This window comes from Gallus gallus, chromosome 1 (assembly GCF_016699485.2).
Source record: "Gallus gallus isolate bGalGal1 chromosome 1, bGalGal1.mat.broiler.GRCg7b, whole genome shotgun sequence".
Lineage (NCBI taxonomy): Eukaryota > Metazoa > Chordata > Aves > Galliformes > Phasianidae > Gallus > Gallus gallus.
In genome coordinates this window covers 80,414,527-80,433,705 of record NC_052532.1, presented here as the reverse complement: position 1 = coordinate 80,433,705, position 19,179 = coordinate 80,414,527, and the positions used below count along the sequence as shown (strand labels likewise).

Below are 19,179 nucleotides of genomic sequence, written 5' to 3'. Positions count from 1 at the left end.
AAGACCTTGCACGTGGCTTTACTAAACTTCATGGGGTTCAGCTGGGCCCACTTCTTGAGCCTGTTTAGGTTTCTCTGAATGTCATCCTACTCCTTGAGCATATAAACCGCACCGCAACTTGAGGCCATTTCCCCTCCTCCTGTCTCCTGTCACCAGTGAGAAGAGACCAACCCCACCCTCGCTGTAAGCACCTTTCAGGTACTGAAAGAGAGCAATAAGGTCTCCCTTCAGCCTCCTTTTCCCCAAACTAAACAGCCCCAGTTCCTTCAGTCTCTCCTCATAGGGCATATTCTCCAAGCCCTTCACAAGCCTTGTTCCCCTTCTTTGGACAAAAGAAGGGCAGCATCATGGAAGACCACTATGTATATCAGGATACAGGTGTCTTGTGTGAGTTTAGAGGCTTTAAACAGAGTGCTCTGTATGGGTACAGCTTCTCAGTCCACTTGCTGCAAGCGACTGCCTCCCTCACGCTCCCCTCACAGACACATCACAGACCTCATCACACAACCCACAGTCTCCGCTCGCACGCCCCTCACACCACCCCACAGACCGCTCAGACGCACACACCACCACCTATCCCACATTCCCCCTCACACGCCCCCACATTCCCCCTCACTCGCTCCCGCCCCTCTCCTCATTGGCAGCCAATGGCAGCCCGAGGAGTAGGCGAGCCTCCCTTCCCGCCCACCCCCCCCACCACTTGAACTCCTCCCGCGCGCATGCGCCGTCGTTCCTAACGGCGTTCGGGCGGCCGCTGCCTTTCCGCTTCCCTCGCGGGCGGCGGCTGCGCGTGAGCGCCGCCTCGCGCCTCCCGCCCTTTCCTGCGAGGTCAGGGCCCGCTCAGCGCTCCGCTGCCCGCCCCGGGCCGGGGATGCGCGACACGGCGGGATGGAGGTGGAGGAGGCGTTCCCGCTGGTGGGGCAGATGGGGCCCTACCAGGTGTATCTGTGCGTCCTGCTGGCCGTGCTCCTCCAGGTGAGGGGTGCTCGCGTGTGGGCTGCGGCTCGATGCTGAGCGCTCGGAGCCTGCTCCGGGCGCAGCCGGCGGCGTGTGGTGAGGCTGTGGCACAGCTGCCCAGGGAGGTGGTGCAGTCACTGTGCCTGGAAGCTTTCAAGAACCGTGTGGTGTGGCACTGAGGGACGCGGTTAGTGGGCATGGTCGGGCTGGTTGATCTTGAAGGTCTTTTCTGACACTAATGATTCCGTGAAGTAGATGTGAGGAGAATGTCCATCTTGGTAGTCTGGCCTAGGCATAAGGTACAGCTGAAATGTGACACAAGTTTAGTTTATTCTGTTTTAACTTATCAAACCTGTGATTGTAGTGAGTTCATCTAGATTTCTTAATTCTGGGCTATAGCCGATATAGAAGTGTACCAGCTTCACAGAAGAGGGGGACTTAAAAGCATCCTTCCCTCTACTGACTGTATCTTATGGTCACCTGGAACTTGCAGTCATAAGCAGCGAGACTGCAGATGCCTTCTGCCAGCTGAGGGATTGATGGAGGTAATAAGAAACTCTGTAAGATAACCAACGAAGTTCAGACGCTCAGTTCTGTCAGGTGGGGATTCTGTATGTGCTTGAAAAGCTGAGATGTTGAATGGTGAAGACCTGGTAGGTTTCTATTTCCTTGTACTGTTTATCCCCATTCATTTTCCTCCTCCATCTTTGCTTTAGCTGATTGATCTTGTAAAGTTAAGCATTGTTTAGAGCTTGTTCTACTGTCCATCCAGACAACTTGTGTGCTCACTGAAGGTTAGGGAGTAAGGAAGTATTAGCTATTTCTTCCAGTGCTGGCCATGTTTTGCAGCTTTGACACGTACTCTATATTCCCTGAGTTTTAGGCAGTGTGGCTCAACTGTTCTGTAATGCCTTTTCTTGTTCATTTGCTTTGTAACAGCTTATTTCTCCAGTCAGAGGTAGACTGTATCTTGACGAATCACATAATAAATTCAGGGTGGTTGTAAGAGAGGAGTGGAACAGGTGTACAGGTCTGTTTGCTTTCCTCTTGTGTTATCTTTAATTCCTGAACTTTACCCATGAGAATCATCCTCTGACTGTTATAAACTCCTGTGCTTGTGCAGATGTGAAGTACAGAAAATATTACGGATGGAGGTTTTTGTCTTTCAGCCCATGAGTCAGTTTTATACAACTAGATCCTGCTTGGGTGGCTGATTGCTTTCTGTGTTCCTTTGTTGATGGAATGGTACATGATGTGTCACTGGGATGTGCTAGAATCAGACTGAAGATCATTGCCATGACTAGTGTTAGTCTTTTGTCTGGTTTATTGTCACACTCTGGAGGATGCACACAAAGGTGTAATGTATTTGGCTCACGTGACATGGATTTAGGTAATCATGGTCTCCTTCAGTGGATTAGGTGCAGCATCTGGCTACAGAAGGAGAACTGCTGTTAGTCTGTCAAGTTTCTTCATCTGATAAAAGTATACCGAGTTCAAACTCTCTGTGTTCTCTACCCCATAAGATTCCTTGCAGATTTTCACCTTTCCTTGTAGATTTTGTGCTTTTTTATCTCTGGATATTTCCGATCTATTGACTTTCATACCACTTTGTAGTAATTTTCCCTCATGTTACAGTGGTTTTGTTCTCATATAAACTTCCATATTAAGCTGCTTTTACCACATTCCTTACTGATGTGCCAAAATAAAGTCTTTGTGTCTGGCCTCTAAATTCTAATTACAAACATAGATTAGCTCACAGAATTTCTTTGAGATAAGCTATACCAAATGCACACATCTGTTTGGGTGAAACTTTCCACGTGGCAGCCAGTTTTCACATGGACTTGAGTGAACTGGTGCCAGACCTATGGGACAAGCTTAATGACACTGGCGGGGGGGGAAAAATCTTCCAGGTTACTTGGCATTGGAAGATTGTATGTCATCAGTGTAAAACTAGCCTAAGACTCGTAGGTCTCTCTTTTTCAACTTTGCAGGGTATTTGTTTTCACTTTGTTTTATTCCTGTATTACCTGCTGTGGTTATTCATTAACTTGTTGGAGCGGTTACTCTATTAAACTATGGTTGGCTTATTCACTGCCAGTCCAATGGCTTTGCAAGACTTTTAGGGTATGTCCTGCAATATTCGATGCTGTCTTTAGAGTAGCACAATGATAGCTAAAGCAGAGAAATGTTTTGTTCTAATTTCTATAGACTTACCTGAAACCCATATTTAACTGAAGGATATGGGGTTAGGTTAGTTTCATGAATTGTAGGCTGCGTTAATCTTGCATTTCCAATGTATATTCAAGAGTTAGGGAGGCATAAGGTGAGCTGATAACCCTTAGCATACTTCTAACTTTACTTAGAACTGAAATTAGTTGTTCCACACCTATTGATTTCTAGAAGAGCACTTGCTACTTTTTGGAGAAAGTGTGTTAAGCTATTAAATAATTGTCTTGTGCTGTTTAATGTGTAGCAACACTGAACAATCTCATGTCTTGATCAACTTGTGAGATTATTGCTCTCATTTTTTGGTATGCTCTTGTCTCAATATGTACAGTTGAAGGAGATGTGTGTTGACCAGTGAATGTGAAAGATTGGTCAATTCCAAACAGAACCTGTGATAGAAATCTGAGAATGGGAGCATGTTGCTGCTGTACTTCTTTTAAAAAGGATTCTTAAAACCTTTTAGAGTTAAAAAGGGTGGTATTGTCTGCAGAGCTGGAAGAGTCTTTGCCTGAAGTTGGGTGACATGCGCACTGGGTGGTAGTATGAACAATTAGCTAGGGTGTTGTTTCTTTCTAGCTTGGAATTATCACTTACTAAAGGGAAGATAAGATAGTAAGGACAGTATAATCAAGGTTATTGGAAAAATGCTTTAACTTCAGACAAAGGCACTCTTGATGCAGTTGCAACCCTACTGAGAAGTGTGTTGCTAATCCCCTTGTGGCTGGCAGTGAGGTAATGACCTCCATTATTAGAATATTAGGATGCAGAAAGCTGCTCTTTAATGAGCCCGCCTGCACAAGCATTCTGAGGGAAAACAGGTAGCTTACGTAAACTTTTTGTCCAAGTAAGTTCTCTCCAGACCTCGAGAAATAATTCAGTTTGAAGCAGTGTCTGGCTTCAGGTAGGATACAGATGTGACTTCAAACATAGCAATGCTTAACTGTGTGTCTTGGTGTAACACTTCTTGTTCTCCTTGTTCTGCTTCCTGATTGGGATGGGACATCATTCTGCAGTTGTAGTGATAACATTGAAATCTTGTCTATGAATGTTTTCAATGCTTGTATTAGAGTTAAATATGCTGTTCTTTGAGCTCTGTAGACTTGATCATAAATTAGTATGGTTTACTCTGTGCTTGATGAGGTATTCTGTTAGGATTCTATTTGAATAGAAAGTACAAAACAAATCTGAAGTGTAAGGAAGGAGACATAAACACCTTATCAGCTGCCAGCATCTCTACCTTCACTCACAGTCATCTCAATCCAAACCAGTGTGTCATCCTAAGCTTTAGACATATGCTTATATGCACAGCTAGATCTTAACCACAAAGCACGTGTAGTCAAGTTTATATTTGTAGGTGGTTCTACATGTCATCCTACAATTGCCAGGTTTTGTTGCTCTTTTTATGGCTGCCACTGAAACAATGTGTTCTGCGTATGTCTCGATATAAACACATCTGATGAGCTTTTGCAACCTAATTCGCAAGGCTGGCTTCAGTTTCTATGCAGTTCAGTCCTAGAAGATGCCTGATCAACGTGCTGTTGAAAGACCAAGAGTTCTTGTTGATGGATGTGGCAAGAAGCATGAGTATGGGGAGAAACTTACTTTATCCCAGAAGTGGATATCCTGAATGCACAGCAACAGAGGGAATCAAGCAGATTGTTTTGCCTACTTAAAAACAAAACAAACAGGACACAACAAAAACCTTTTTAAATAATTGAAAAATAATATTTGTTACATCAAATATTTTGTGCAATGGAATGGTAACCACCTATGGTTGGAGGTGAAGCAGTTCCCTCTTCTGCTGTTAGTCAGGATGACTTTAACATGGCAAATTCTGCTGAAACTATCAGTCTTGCTGGTCTGTCCTCTGAGCACCTTTGGAAGATGAGCTGGGAAGTTGGACGTAATTGTAGTGGATGCCAAAGATTACAGAATACAGATATTTACTTTATGACACACTACTCCCTTTCCTTCTTCCCTGCCCTTGTGTACATACACTCTCTAATCTTCCTGTGTTTTGTAGGCAGTAAACTTGCTGTGTTTTTCCACTAGCAAGCCACGTCATCATTGCTCTCCTCCATGGCATTCCCTCCGCTTTAGACAGTTTGGTTTCCTTTTCTGCCAGATGATTTTACTGGTTGGTGTGTAAATACATTTCACTGATTCTGTGATTCTAATTGGATTCAGAATAATTGTTTCCAGTTTGCACATGATTGTTTGGGTGACATCAAGAGAAGCAAAGTTCTGTGCATTCAGATGCCTTTTTTTCTTGATTAAAAGAATCATAGAATGGCCTGGGTTGAAAAGGACCACAATGATCATGTAGTTTCAACCCCCCTGCTATGTGCAGGGTCACCAACCACCAGACCAGGCTGCCCAGAGCCACATCCAGCCTGGCCTTGAATGCCTCCAGGGATGGGGCATCCACAACCTCCTTGGGCAACCTGTTCCAGTGCGTCGCCACCCTCTGTGTGAAAAAACTTCTTATTAGCTAACCTAAACAGAAACCCACAAAGTCAACTGCTGCAGTTAAGTACTTGGGCTTATGGGTAGAAGTTTGCAGGTATTTCTTGCATTGAGTCTTGCTCTTTGTAAGTACCATTCCAGTAGACTGGAGGTGCGCTGGAGCAATAGCATGTTTTCTAGGTTTTGTCTGTTTACAACATCACCTCTGGCTAGATGTGGAAGGAAGTCAGTTCTGCTGTTACCAATATTTAACCTGAGCAAGCACTGTATTTGTTTCATCATTTTCCTAGTCCTGGTGGGCTTGGGGGGGGAGGTCTAGAATTTGCCCTGCAGGGCAAAATGAAGATTTAATAACCTGTGCTAAAGAAAGCTGAGAAGAGTTACTGAGTTAAATACTTATTTAAATGCAGCTTCTCGTTGATCAGCTTGGTTCTCAAACTTAAGTGTGTGTGTATTTAGCAGAGAAGAACCACAGGTTTACATGCAGATTTTTTAATAATGCACTTAAGCTTTCTTTCTGCCTTCTGATTTTTAAAGGTGGAAAAATAACACCAGGATATCACATTTTGCAATTTCCTCCTTCATATTTAGAGGGCTGTCAAACGATGATGCAAGGTTTGCTCTATTTCCTTTGCACTGGGGGGATCCTATCACAGCAGTGGGAAGTCCCATCCCGGGCATCTGGGCTGCAGCACATGAGCCTGTGCTACATAGCTATGCTTGCCTCTGTGTTGTTGTGCATAGTCCAGCATGCTGTGGAATGGAAGCAGTTCTGGCCTCGTGTTTTTAGTTTACCAGCATGCAGTCAACTGCTGTGATATTCAGACATACAGCAGACTTGGTCAGTGTATGTCATTGAATTAGATGCTTTACAGGATAGCGAGGCTGTGCATCTCATTTTCAGGTTGGTGTACTTTCTTTATAGATGACAGTTTATTCAAGGGAGCAGTGTGGCTAAGCTGGGGAGTCCTATGGCTGTCTTCTAAATCCAGTAAGTTGTTTCATCTTTCCCTAAGTAAATCTTACAGGTAATTGTCTGGAAGGATGTTGCCACAATAGAAGACTGACAGATGACTAGCAGAAACCTCCTTATCTTATTTATGTTCTGACTGTGATTGCACAGGTAATAGCCAACAACGGTTACAGTATTCTTGGGGAGTATTTGCTTTCAGAGTGTAGCTGGCTCATCAAGTATCTGAGAGATTACACTGTTTTCATGTACCTGGCTTTTCTTGACTCTCTTCAGTGCAACATAGCCTCTCCTTCTAGCATGTGGGATTTTCTCCCACTGTGCTTCCGAGGAGGGAGAGCTGCTTTCATCAGAGAACATTTTGTCAGCATCAGAAAATAACTTTGCAACAAGAAGATGCTTTTAGGGCCCTTCTGCAGACATACATACGCACACAGTTGCTGGGGGGGGGGGTGATATAGAAATAAGAATCATGTGACTTAATAGGCAGATTGCCCTTTTGGAATAACTCAGAGCAGATGAGTTCATCAGACTTGCAAAAGTGAGGTGGCCTCCAGCTTTTCATCTGCTTGTACTGTGGTCAGGAGAAATAACTTTAAGCTGAAAATGTAGCTGTGTCTTTGTCATGGGCTTTTACCGAGGTCGTTTGTTGTCTTTCCTTGAAGATACAGTTTTCATGTTTCTGTGTTTGAAAGGCCAAAAGCTAGTGGTTGACTCAATTTTGTTTAGCAGTGAATGCTTCAGCTGGTATTTACCTAGAGTGACTAGCCTGGTTGTGAACTGCCGAGGAGCTGCTAAAAAGTTTGAAAGCACATAATAGAATAGGACTTTTTTTTTTCCTCATTCATTTGCACTTCAGAATGGATGAATTAAGTTTAAAAGGTTTCTTAAATGGTCTTGTGTGTGTGTTCGTTATGCATGAGTGAAACTATTTAAACTTTCTTCCCCCCAGTTAGTTTAGATTCTATGGGAGGTTGGGTTTTTTTTGTTTGTTTGTTTGTTTTTTCTTGGAGGTCATGAATATTGAGAAAGCTGGTCAAGAAATTTCATAGAATCATAGAGTGGCCTGGATTGAAAAGGACCACAATGACCATCGAGTTTCAACCCCCCTGCCATGTGCAGGGTCGCCAATCACCAGACCAGGCTGCCCAGAGCCACATCCAGCCTGGCCTTGAATGCCTCCAGGGATGGGGCATCCACAACCTCCCTGGGCAACCTGTTCCAGTGTGACACCACCCTCTGGGTGAAAAACGTCTTCCTAATGTCCAAACTAAACCTCCCCTGTCTCAGTTGAAGACCATTCCCCCTGGTCCTATCACTATCCACCTAGCCATTCCCATTTCTGTTTATATCCCCTTCCTGTTTATACTTTCATTCACTTCTATTAATATTAAATGTTTTAAGAAAACAAACGCTGTTTGTTTGCTTTGCAACAAGATTAAGAGGATTTACCACACCTGTTAGCCGAAGTAAAAGGCTAACACTTTTTCCTGATCACTAGGAAAAAGTCTTGTCACAGCAGTGACTTTGATTTATCAAAGACTATTTTTCTGTATTCAGCATGTCACCATCTTCGTCTGTTTTTCTGATTCAGCATATTAATTGGAAGTGTTCCTGTTGTTCTCTCCTTGCTTGCTGCAGCCACTACATTGCTTATGGCTGAATTTCTTTTGTTAAAAAAATATTTGTTGTGTTTCTTTGCGTGCCCGCAATCATTTATTTTTCAATTTCATGTTTTGTAGCTGGGTTGAGCTTCACCTGGAGCAAAGAATGAAGAGCATTCTGCTTTCATTCCCTAAACCAAATGCCTGGAGGATTTCATTTCCTGAGCTACTTCAAAAATGCTTATCATTTCACAAGACAAAACCAAGGATGTTATCGCTTAGTCCTGACATGGTGCTGACTGAGTGAGTCAGAGCACAGGGATGCACCAGAGGCGGTGACCTATAATTCTGTTTTCGCTGGTTTCAGACTGTTCCTGAGGGCTTGAGGGTACCGTGTCCACATGTCCCTAACAACATGTTCATCCAGCTTTTTCACAACCCCTTCCTCCTCTAATCTTACTCATTGCCCTGTTTCTTGGGTGAGGTATTTCACTTCTCATCGTTATCTGCGTAGAAGTTGTTATCTTATATAATTTAATTTAACAGGTCATTTTTTCCTTCTAGATGTAATAACTCAGGGTGTCTTTATTAACATAGTAGTAATTCTGCTTCAGACTGGGGTGTAACTCCAGCTGTTCCTCAGTACAGAGCAGAATAGGACAACCTTTTGTTGCTTGCATCAGAATTCAGGGGTTCTTGGCTGTTTTTTGTGCCTATCCTTGTTCTCCTGCGTTCTGAGTATTACTTGTATAGCATCCTTGTGGGAGACTGTGTTCCCAAGGGGGATGCTCTTTCCAGGAACGCACCAAAGAGGTGCTGGGAGCAGAGCAAGGCCTGTTCAGAAGGAGGTGGTTGAAAGAAAGTTTGTGGAATGGAGTAGCATGACAGGTTTTCTTCATGGAAAAAGTAACTGGCAGGAGAAGCAACAGGATCCTGTTGTGTCAGGAGCTCCTGTGTTGAGTTACCTGTGTTCAGAGAGGTCTAAAACATTGGATTTTAGGATGAAGTTGTAACGGTCTAGAGATTGTTAAAGCAGCTGTTCTTCTGGGCACACACCAACAGCCCTGCTGTGTGTCATGTTTGAACCATCTGGGCTTCCTGTGCTTTTATTTATTCTTTTCCTTCAACAAAACCAGCTATTAACTACTGTATGCAGGCCTTGTGTGGGTGTATAAATATTAAAAATATCCATATATTCACATGTGCCTCTGTCTCTTTTTAAGAGCAAAACAGGTTAACAGGAAAAAAGGAAATTGGTGTAAGTGGGAATATGAAATTGAGATGTATTCTAAACATCAGATTAAAGGAATGAATAACAGGTAAAAGGGGAGAATAAAACAGAATAACATACTTGCATTAAAGACTTTTTAGCATTAATCTGATAATTGTATATCTGCTGACAAGACAGCACAGTGAGCTTTAAGTGATCCAGGAGACTCCTGGAGTCCATTGATGATAACTTTCTGGTTCGAGTATCGGGCAAACCAACTGGAGGTGAAGCATTGCTGACCTGGTGCTTGACAATGTGGAGGAGATTATTAAAGATATGATAAAAGGCAGCTTGGGCTGCAGCGACCATGCCCTGGTTGAGTTTGTGATTGAGTTTGTGATCTCAAGGAACACAGGCCTGACAAAGAGTGGGGTCGGATCCTGAACTTCAGGAGAGCAAACTTCAGGCTGTTTAAGGAATTGTTGGATGAGGTCTCCTGGGAAGAAGTCCTTAGAGACAAAGGAGTGGAACAAAGCAGGCTGCTCTTTAAGGATGCCTTTCTGAGAGTGCAAGAGCACTCAATAAAAAAGCAGTTGAGAGACAGGAAACCAGCATGGCTTGGCAAGGACCTGCTGGTCAAACTGGAAGCATCTGTTTCACCTGGGAAGAATACAGGGATGCTGTCTGAACTTGTAGAGATGGGATCAGGAAAGCTAAGGCACAGATGGAACTGAACTTGGTGAGGGATGTTAAAAACAACAAGAAGGAATTTCACAGGTACATAGGTAGAAGTGACAGGCCAAAGAGTGCACTTCCTCTGCTAAATGAGAAATGGCTATGACAGATATGGGGAAGGCTGAGATATTCAGTGAGTTCTTTGGTTGCCAGTGAAGACTGAGGCAGAATTCTTGCATCTCTGAACCTCTAGATGGGAACTGGAGGAGCAAGCTCCACCCCACCATAGGAGCAGAGGAAGTCTGAAATCGACTCGTGAGGCTGGATGTGTACAAGTCCATGGGGCTGAATGACATGTATTCCAGGGTCCTAAGGAGGCTGGCTGGTGTGCTTGCTGAGCCACTGTCCGTGATGTTTGAAAAAATCATGACTGTCAGGTGAAGTCCCCAGGGACTGGAAAAAGGGGAACATTGCTCCCATTTACAAGAAAGGAGAAAGGAAAACCCAGGAAACAACAGGCTGGTGAGCATCTCTCTGTCTGGGAAGATCGTGGAACACATCCTCCTGGAAGACATGCTAAGGCATGTGAGGGATGAATGGGTGATCCAAGGTAGCCAGAATGGCTTCACCAAGGGAAGGTCATGCCTGACCAATCTGGTGGCTTTCTATGATGGAGTGATGGCATCATTGGATAAAGGAAGGCAACCGATGTCATCTACCTGAACTTCTGCACTGCCTTTAACGTGGTTCCCTACCACATCCTTATGAACTGGAGAGATGTGGATTTGAAGGGTGGACTATTCAGTGGATAAAGGATTGGTTGGAAGATCACAGCCAGTGGGTTGTGGTAAATGGCTCTGTGTCCAGGTAGAGGTAATGAGTGATGATCAGATTGAGTGCACCCTCAGTAAGTTTGCTGATGACACCAAGCTGAGTGGTGCGGTTGATACAGCAGGGAGAAGGGATACCATTCAGAGGGACCTCGATAAACTCAAAAAGTGGGCCCTTGTGAACCTAATGAGGTTCATCAAAGCAAAGTGCATGGTTTTGCATTTGGGTTGAGGTAATCCCAGATACGTATATAAACTGGGAGAAGAACTTGAGAGTAGCCCTGCTGGGAAGTACTTATGTGTTCTGGTTGATGCCAAACTTAACATGAGCCAGCAGTGTGCGCTTGCAGCTTGGAAGGCCAATGGTATCCTGAGTTCCATCAGAAGAGGGGTGGCCAGCTGGGCAAGTGAGATGATTATCCCCCGTCTACTCTGGTCTTGTGAGACCACATCTGGATGAGGCCCCTAACAGAAAAGATGTGGAGCTTTTGGAGAGGGTCCAGAGGAGGACCACATAGATGATCAAAGGACTGAAGGATCTGGGTTTGTTCAGCCTGGAAAAGAAAAGATTGGAAAGATGCAATGAGGTCTCCCCACAGCATTTAAAGGAGTTTATGAATGTGAGGGAAATCAAGGGTAGATAATGATATGACGGGGGGAATGGTTTTAAACTAAATGAAGGAACATTTATGTTAGATGTCAGGGGAAGGTTTTTACTGAGAGAGAGAGAGATGAGATGCTGGAACAGACTTCCCAGAAAAGGTTGCGGGTGTTCCATCCCTGGAGGATGGGGGCCCTGGGCCATCTGATCTAGTACTTGATGCAGTGGCTGGCAACGCTGCCTTTGGCACGGGGTTGGAACTTGATGGTCCTTGAGGTCCCTTCCAAACCATTCTATGATTAACAACTCTTTAAGCATGTACTTGCTGTGTGTGGCAGCTGGGGTTGGTCTCTGACTGAGGCACATGAGGAGGGGAACTCCTTTCTCTCAAATAGTCTACAGTCCATGCAAGAACTATTTTGTTGTAGTTCTCTGCTTTGTGATATTGAATAGATGGGGACTGTATTTAACATGCTGCAGTGGCAAAGAAAAATATGAAATAGGATTATTTAAATGTTGAATTGATCCAGCTGAAAAGGAAGCACTACTTGAATGTATGTTTAGCATCTCTGGTATTTTTCTCTTTCCAGCTCTATGTGGCAACTGAAGCCATCCTCATTGCATTGGTGGGGGCAACTCCTCCGTACCACTGGGATCTGGATTTGCTCTTGGCTAACCAGAGCCATAGCAACCAGTCAGCGAGCGAGCAGAGAGCCTTTGGGGAATGGCTCCTGACTGCCAATGGCAGCGAGGTTCATAAGCACGTACACTTCAGCAGCAGCTTCACATCAATAGTCTCTGAGGTAAGTCTGAAATGGGTTTTGCTGCCCTGTGTGTGAGCAGTAAATCTCATTGGCAGAGTGGGGAGGAAAGCTGACAGTGCTGCTGATTCTTTCTCCTGTACTAATGCATGTTTTGATTAGCAAATGAAGCAGGTGCTTTTTCCAGGTAGAGAACAAATAAACTATTCCTGTCCTAACTGGCACCTGCAGAACCCTTGTTTTGTGGTCCAAATCTTGACCAACATTCTGCACTAGAACCACCTGCCTTTTGCATGTGGGAGGTGGGTATCGCATAGCCTGGTTCCACCATTGGGCTGGAGTCATGTCATTGTACTAATGTGTTTAAAATCCTTTATGTACCTTAAGCTCTTTCCATCTACCTTCTGCAATCCCCTTGGTAAGATAAATGCACGTAGTGAATCTATCCTGTAGATAATGAGCAGTGAAGGAATTGGAGCTGCTTTCTCTCCTGCTACTTATTTACAATTTCAGGGAGGGCATTGGGTAGTGGAGAGCAAGATGTACGAAGCAAACTTATCTGTTTTATCCCAAAACAATCTTCAGCTTTGTCACTGTGGCCTCTGTTTTGTAAGTGTCCTCTTTCATGGTATGGCTGCTGTCTCTAAAGGAATGATTCTAGCTTTCATGCCACGCTATGTGCAATACCTGCCATTGCTGAGGCCTACAATATCTGTTAATGTTATTCTTCTATGCAAGAGCCCAATCTGAGTGTATCTGTAGTGCAACCTGAATTTAGTGCTGTACAGCTGAGTTAAACATAGCATTACTTGATAATTCGTGGCTACTGTCCAAATGTGTTAATGCTATTTGAGTTAGTCCCATAAAGTACTGAACTTTATTGGTTATGAGCACATTAATAACTGCCAGTTTTGGAACAGTACCAAGCAATTGTGTACAACGTGTACCGCTTCTAATTCTGGTAATGATGAGGATGAGTGCTTATGCCTCTACTGAAATTACAATCCTAGTGGACGGTGGCTTTTTTGAGCATAACTTAAAGCCAATTGTCAGTATGTTCTTTAAATTTTGTCCGAGCTTTTCATTTTTTGGTTTTCAGTTTCTCCAGTAATTGTTTATTCTCTTAATCTTGACGAGTCAGACATGTTTCAGGAGCCAAGCAGTGCCTTAGGATGTAAATTTTGTGCAGATTCTTATGCATCTTATCTGCACAGGTGAAAAATGCGGGTAAAGGACACAGTTAACTTAAAAAGTAGAAAATGAAAAAATACATGCCAAGGTATCTTGTAAGTTAGTGAATTTCAAAGCAGAGTCTGAACTTTTCAGTAAAGACCCACATATATAAAAATCCCATTGCTTCCTGTATCCCACTGCTGAGATAAACTTTCTTTGGAACTTTAACTGCGTGTATCATATACTTGAAAACAGGGTTAATTATAAAGATCTCAGTGCACTTCTTCAAAAACTACTTGATCTTATTTTGGGGGCTTTTGATCACTATGCAGCCTTTCTGCTGACATGTAGAGAATTTTTTTTTCAACATTTTGGGAGGATATTTTTAATGCTTACCTTGTGGTATCATTTACTAATTATGCAGCTATTGCAAACTTACAATGAAAAATCTGATGTAAAAAGATGTGTGATATCTTCTCTGTAGAAGGGATAATCTCAAGTCCTTTAAAGGTCGTCTTAGTCATTGAGATTAACCTGCAGAACACATCTGAACAAATTTTATTTCACCACAACCAAATTATGCTTTGATCTCTGAATGATTCAGAAAGAATCTGATGTTACTGACATCGTGTTGGTTTTTTTTCCAACACTTATACCAAAATAGGGGAATTATTCTTGTAGCTCTTATAAAATCAACTGTCTGTGTTATTTCAAGTTAAGCGTAATCTCATCATATGCTATTATTATAGAAATATACTTTTATTGTGAATTATTTTCCTAAATCTAGAGAAGCTGATTTGTGATTTCATGTTTAGTTTCAGAAGATAATGTTGTCAGAGTCTTGACACCCTACTGCTGATCACGTCAGTAAAAGCTTCACCATTTAAGTGACAATTTGATGAAGCACGTGCTGAGAGTAAGCTAGTTGTTTTCTTGGAGCTTCTGTGTGATTATATTTTGTTAGCTCCATAATCTTGGTGAGGTTTAATTGCACACTTCTCTTTTCATGGTGAGGTAGTTTATAGCTGAGATGTGAAATAATATAAGCCTGGCTAGAGTGGATATCTTAAGAGGGTTTTGGTAGGGGAAGAGATTATGAAGAGAGGATTAGATTGTTATTGCAGGGATAATGACATAATCACCAGCTTACCTGCCCAGGAAGAAAAGCTGGGTATCACAGAAAGGAAACATTATTTCAAGACAAAAGAGGAGCAGAAAAAGAAAAGAACACCGTATGTGAAGTTTTTAGAATAAAAAAGGAAATAAATTTTGAACAGTGAGAACACAATATAATTTAACTCTAGTTTTGTAGGAGAAAGAATTTTCTCTGCCAGGCTGATCCTTTCTGAGACAACATGATGTCTGTAAGAACATCTGAAGATCAGGTGTGTATTTGGAATAGAGGAGAACTGGAAGTTGCACAAAGAGGACTGTAAAAGTAAATAGAAGGATGAGCAATACCAGAAAACTTGTCAAAAGCAACCAAAGTGTTTCTCAGTGACGGGACAGTTCATAAGGAGGAAAGAAATATTTCTGGACATAAATCACAATGCTTAATGTTGTGTAGTGTTCCTACACACGTCAGTGATAAATGCCAAGAGGTAGGACTGAATATGTTTAAGCTCATAGTTTTTATGTGAGCAAAGGCAAGAAAAGTGAGAGAGGGGACAAAGGCTGCAAAATTACAATATCCCATGAGATATCTATTCTTGAGTTCAGAATCAAAGACTATACTTGATCTGGGGAGCTGTGCAATTGGTTACCGTGCTTCCAGAGATTCTGGAAGAAAGCACTTGTTTCAGTGGCTGTGTGATGACTGACTGGGATGCTTAGGAGCTTTAGGCAGTTTTATGTTCCTGAAAGTATGTTTCACCCCCCTCCAACTATTAGCTGTTGGTGAACCATTTTGACTCTGTTTAATTCTCCTTTTTTTTTTTTTTTGTCTCCATCCAGTGGTTTTTAATTGGCAACACGTCATACAAAGTCAGTGCTGCCAGTTCTTTCTACTTCAGTGGTGTGTTTGTTGGAGCAATCTCTTTTGGCCAGCTCTCAGATCGCTTTGGAAGGAAGAAAGTCTATCTCACAGGTAACAATAATGATCTTTTTCTCAGGTAAACAATCAAAATGAATGAAGTGGAGGTGTCATATCTCTGAAGATGAGTGGCAAGAGCCCAGTTTCTTATGGGAACATAGTACAGAGCTGTGATTTTTGTCCTTCCAGTGTATTTCTGGGGACAAGAAATTAATATTCTACTATTCAATCAGTACCCGAGTACTAGGGAGATGTTCTGAATTTAGGAATTGCACTGCAAGGGCTTACATTTAAAACACAAGCACAAGAAATGGTTGTCATGCTCAGGAGTACTTAATATTTCTAATAATTCATTAGCAGTGTTCTTATACGTATAACCTTCTGCAAATTTTTTCTCTTGGCTGCATGATTTATTTTTTTTGTATTTAGGATCACTTTAAAGTTCATGACGTTTTTGTTGTTTTTACTCTCTCCAAATCAAACATTTGGAACTTTGTGTTGTGTATGTTTTTTTGTGGATGGATGAGCATCTCATTAATTCAAAGCTGATAAAAATGAATCTGCTATACAGTGCAAATTTCCCATGTACTGTCCCTTGATGAAGGTTCACTAATCTATGTGGAGTACTTTCCAGAAATGAGGGGAGATATTTGGTTATATGCTTAGCCTGGGGCTTCTGTATGAACGTAAACAGGAAGCCATCTTAACTGGAGCCAGGAAGTAATTTTAAATATTTGAAAAATTGTCTTCCATGAATTGATTTTGGGGATTTAGTACTGCAAGTGAGGCATCAGAAATCACTCCTTGTGTTCTCCCTTTTATGGTATTGAACTTGAGTTCTTGTATTTCTACCCATACATGTGGAATGGAGCTGTGTTTTGTAGTTGTTGAATGTGATTACTTAAGGCAGCAAGTGAACATCAAGTAAGGACATTGATAAATGCTTCTATTTTACTATGCTTTTCCGAAATTAAACCTTTTGTCTTGATTTCCAGGTTTTGCCCTTGACATCTTGTTTGCCATTGCAAATGGATTCTCACCCTCATACGAATTCTTTGCCGTGTCTCGATTCTTGGTAGGGGTGATGAATGGTGGGATGTCGCTGGTAGCCTTTGTTCTGCTGAATGAGTGTGTGGGTACTGCCTACTGGGCATTAGCAGGTAAAATTTGAGTGTTGGTGTCTTTATTGTCAGATCGTACAGATTTCAGTCATACGTACTGCTTGAGATACACCAAAGCTAAACTAGCATTTGCAAAGTTGACTCTGCTTTCCTGAGCATGTGTGTGACCGCAGTCTTTGAGTCCTGCTTTATTTAATGTGAATTTTAGACAAGCATAGCAGAAAACTTGGCCATTCAAGTTCCTGCATCACGCAAGCTGACTAAGGTACTCAAGTTGAAACAAATCCCCTGTGGATCTTATGCAGCTAAAAACTTATCCATTGTTTATGATAGCTGAGCTCTATCCATTGGAATTGAGACTGTGTGTTGTGGTTTAACCCAGCAGGTGGTTAAGCACCGTACAGTTGTTTGCTCACTCCACTCCCAGTCCCACTGGGATCTCCCCACAGGGGAGAGAATCAGAAAGAGAAGAACTTGTGGGTTGAGGTAGAACTATTTACTAAGCTAGAGAAAAGGAAAAGGATAATACTTACACACACACACACACACACACACACACACACACACATATTTGAATGCATATGACCAGTGATGCATAAACAATTACTCATCACCCCCTGACTGGGCAGTGGAAAAGAGAGAGAGAAACTCCCACTCACTTCAAAACTCCTTCTGCATGTCATGTGGTATGGAATATACCTTTGGCCAGCTTTGGTCAGCTATCATAGTTCTGTACCCTTCCAGCTCCTTGGGCCCTTTGCTGAGAATGGCCTTGGCTCTGTACAACACTGCTTAGCAGCAACTATAAATGTCAGTGTGTTTATCAACATTGTTTTTCTCTTGGAACCAAAAATATAGTGTCATACCAGACGCTCTAAAGAAAACAATTCCATCCCAGCTGAAACTAAGACACTGTGGAAAACAGAGCTTAGTTTGTGTCTATTTGCTAAAATAAAAACCAAAACTTTTTGTACAGTGGGAGGAAGACAACTGTTGTTAGTGTTCAGAAAGAGAGTTGTCTCATTTGGTAATCTACCTTAGGACTTTGAACAAAAGATAAGGCCCCTTTGACTGTGCTGGTTATTGATGTTGAAGCTGTCCTTCAGCGTATTAAACTGTACCATTACAGCTCTGAAGTATGAATTACCAAGTCCCTGACGAGTGCCAAAGAGCACTTTTATGATGAAAGATCAGTGACTGTTTTTAAAAAAGGGCATCTTCCAAATCATGAGAGGAGCAAATGAATACTATATTCCTAAAAATGCCAGTTTTCCAATGGTTTGTACTACTTTTTATACATAGAAAACTGGAGCATATTTACACTTTAATTCTTTACTGGGCTTTAGGTAAGGAGGATGTAGAAGGATGCATTTTGGACTTGTCTTGTTGTTTGTAATTAGGTGTAGTGCATCTGTGCTGTGTGGGTAAAGGATGAAATTCTCTTTGGTTAAATAACTGCGTGCTTGCCTGTGCTAATGAGTGAAATATTCTTAATGAAGAGTTATTTTCTGTATGTTCCCGTGTGTTGGGAGTTAGCAATGTTCTTTAAAGGAGTGATAATGGTGTTCTTGTTCTTTTTTTTTTAATTATTTATTTATTGTGTGTTAGGATCTATTGGTGGCTTGTTCTTTGCTGTGGGAATTGCCCAGTATGCTTTATTGGGGTACTTCATTCGCTCCTGGAGGACTCTGGCTGTTGTGGTTAACCTGGAAGGAACAGTAGTCTTTCTTCTCTCTCTGTAAGTTGTTATTCAAACTGAACTTCTTTAAAGATGTTAATAATGAGAAAAAACACAGTTAGGTCAAGGAGCTTTTCTAGGCTGGTATGAAGTGCTGTAACTAAGGTATTTTTCTCAACTTCAACCACCTCGTGTTATGTGCTTACTTCACATTGCAGTGCTGCAATATCTGAAAATGCAAGTGAATGTTGCACTGTATATGCATTATTACTGTAAACTGGAATAGTCTTGAGTGGTGTACAACATCCTGTTCTTTCACTGTTATGTAGTAGATTCTTCAAACTCTCCTCTGGTATGCTACCAGATACTGTGTAACACGTCACAAAAGATACAGAAACTGTGCTTATGTGATTAAATATTTCTCTTATAATTCTGCTTCTACAGAAGGAATTGCATCAAAATTGTTTGCACGTTCTTAAATGTGACATGCAAATGGACAGCTTCCCTTGATTTTTCAAATATTCTGATTAGGAAAGAATAGGAAGAAGGCTTCTTTATTAAGGCAGTCAGGATTTTTGTTTGTGGAGTTCAGCACCGAAAGGTATGTGGTGCAGGGTTGTCTTCCTCTCTCATATCTTTCTTTCTCAACAAAAACTCAGCAACTGATAAGAAATGAAGTTAAGCTGCAGTTCAAACTTAAGGCTTTTTCCTTCCAATATCTGTTCAACTTTGGTGTCTACCTTCTTGCTAAGGTCAAAACAGCCTTTCAAAGGACGCATCGTAACTCAGGGAAAGATGTTAAAGGCTGTTTATGAGGTGAAAGGCATATCTGACATTTATAATGTTTCAAAACTTAAAACAGTGATATTTGGGAC

The 19,179-nt window shown here is 42.1% G+C and overlaps 1 protein-coding gene across 9 annotated transcripts in view; it reads left to right on the top strand.

The window, feature by feature from the left end:
- Window positions 1–825: 825 nt before the first annotated feature.
- The window catches only part of SLC22A15 (solute carrier family 22 member 15), a 44,449-nt gene continuing 26,095 nt past the window's right edge, over window positions 826–19,179 (top strand). For all 9 annotated transcript variants that reach the window (XR_005839093.2, XR_005839091.2, XR_005839092.2 and 6 more), the window contains exons 1-5: window positions 826–975; window positions 12,130–12,342; window positions 15,427–15,559; window positions 16,501–16,665; window positions 18,235–18,364. Coding sequence is in view for 5 of the 9 variants with exons in the window: in XM_046913779.1 (XP_046769735.1) it covers window positions 889–975; window positions 12,130–12,342; window positions 15,427–15,559; window positions 16,501–16,665; window positions 18,235–18,364 (728 nt within the window). In the remaining 4 variants the exon portion in view is untranslated. The remainder of the gene's footprint in view (window positions 976–12,129; window positions 12,343–15,426; window positions 15,560–16,500; window positions 16,666–18,234; window positions 18,365–19,179) is intronic.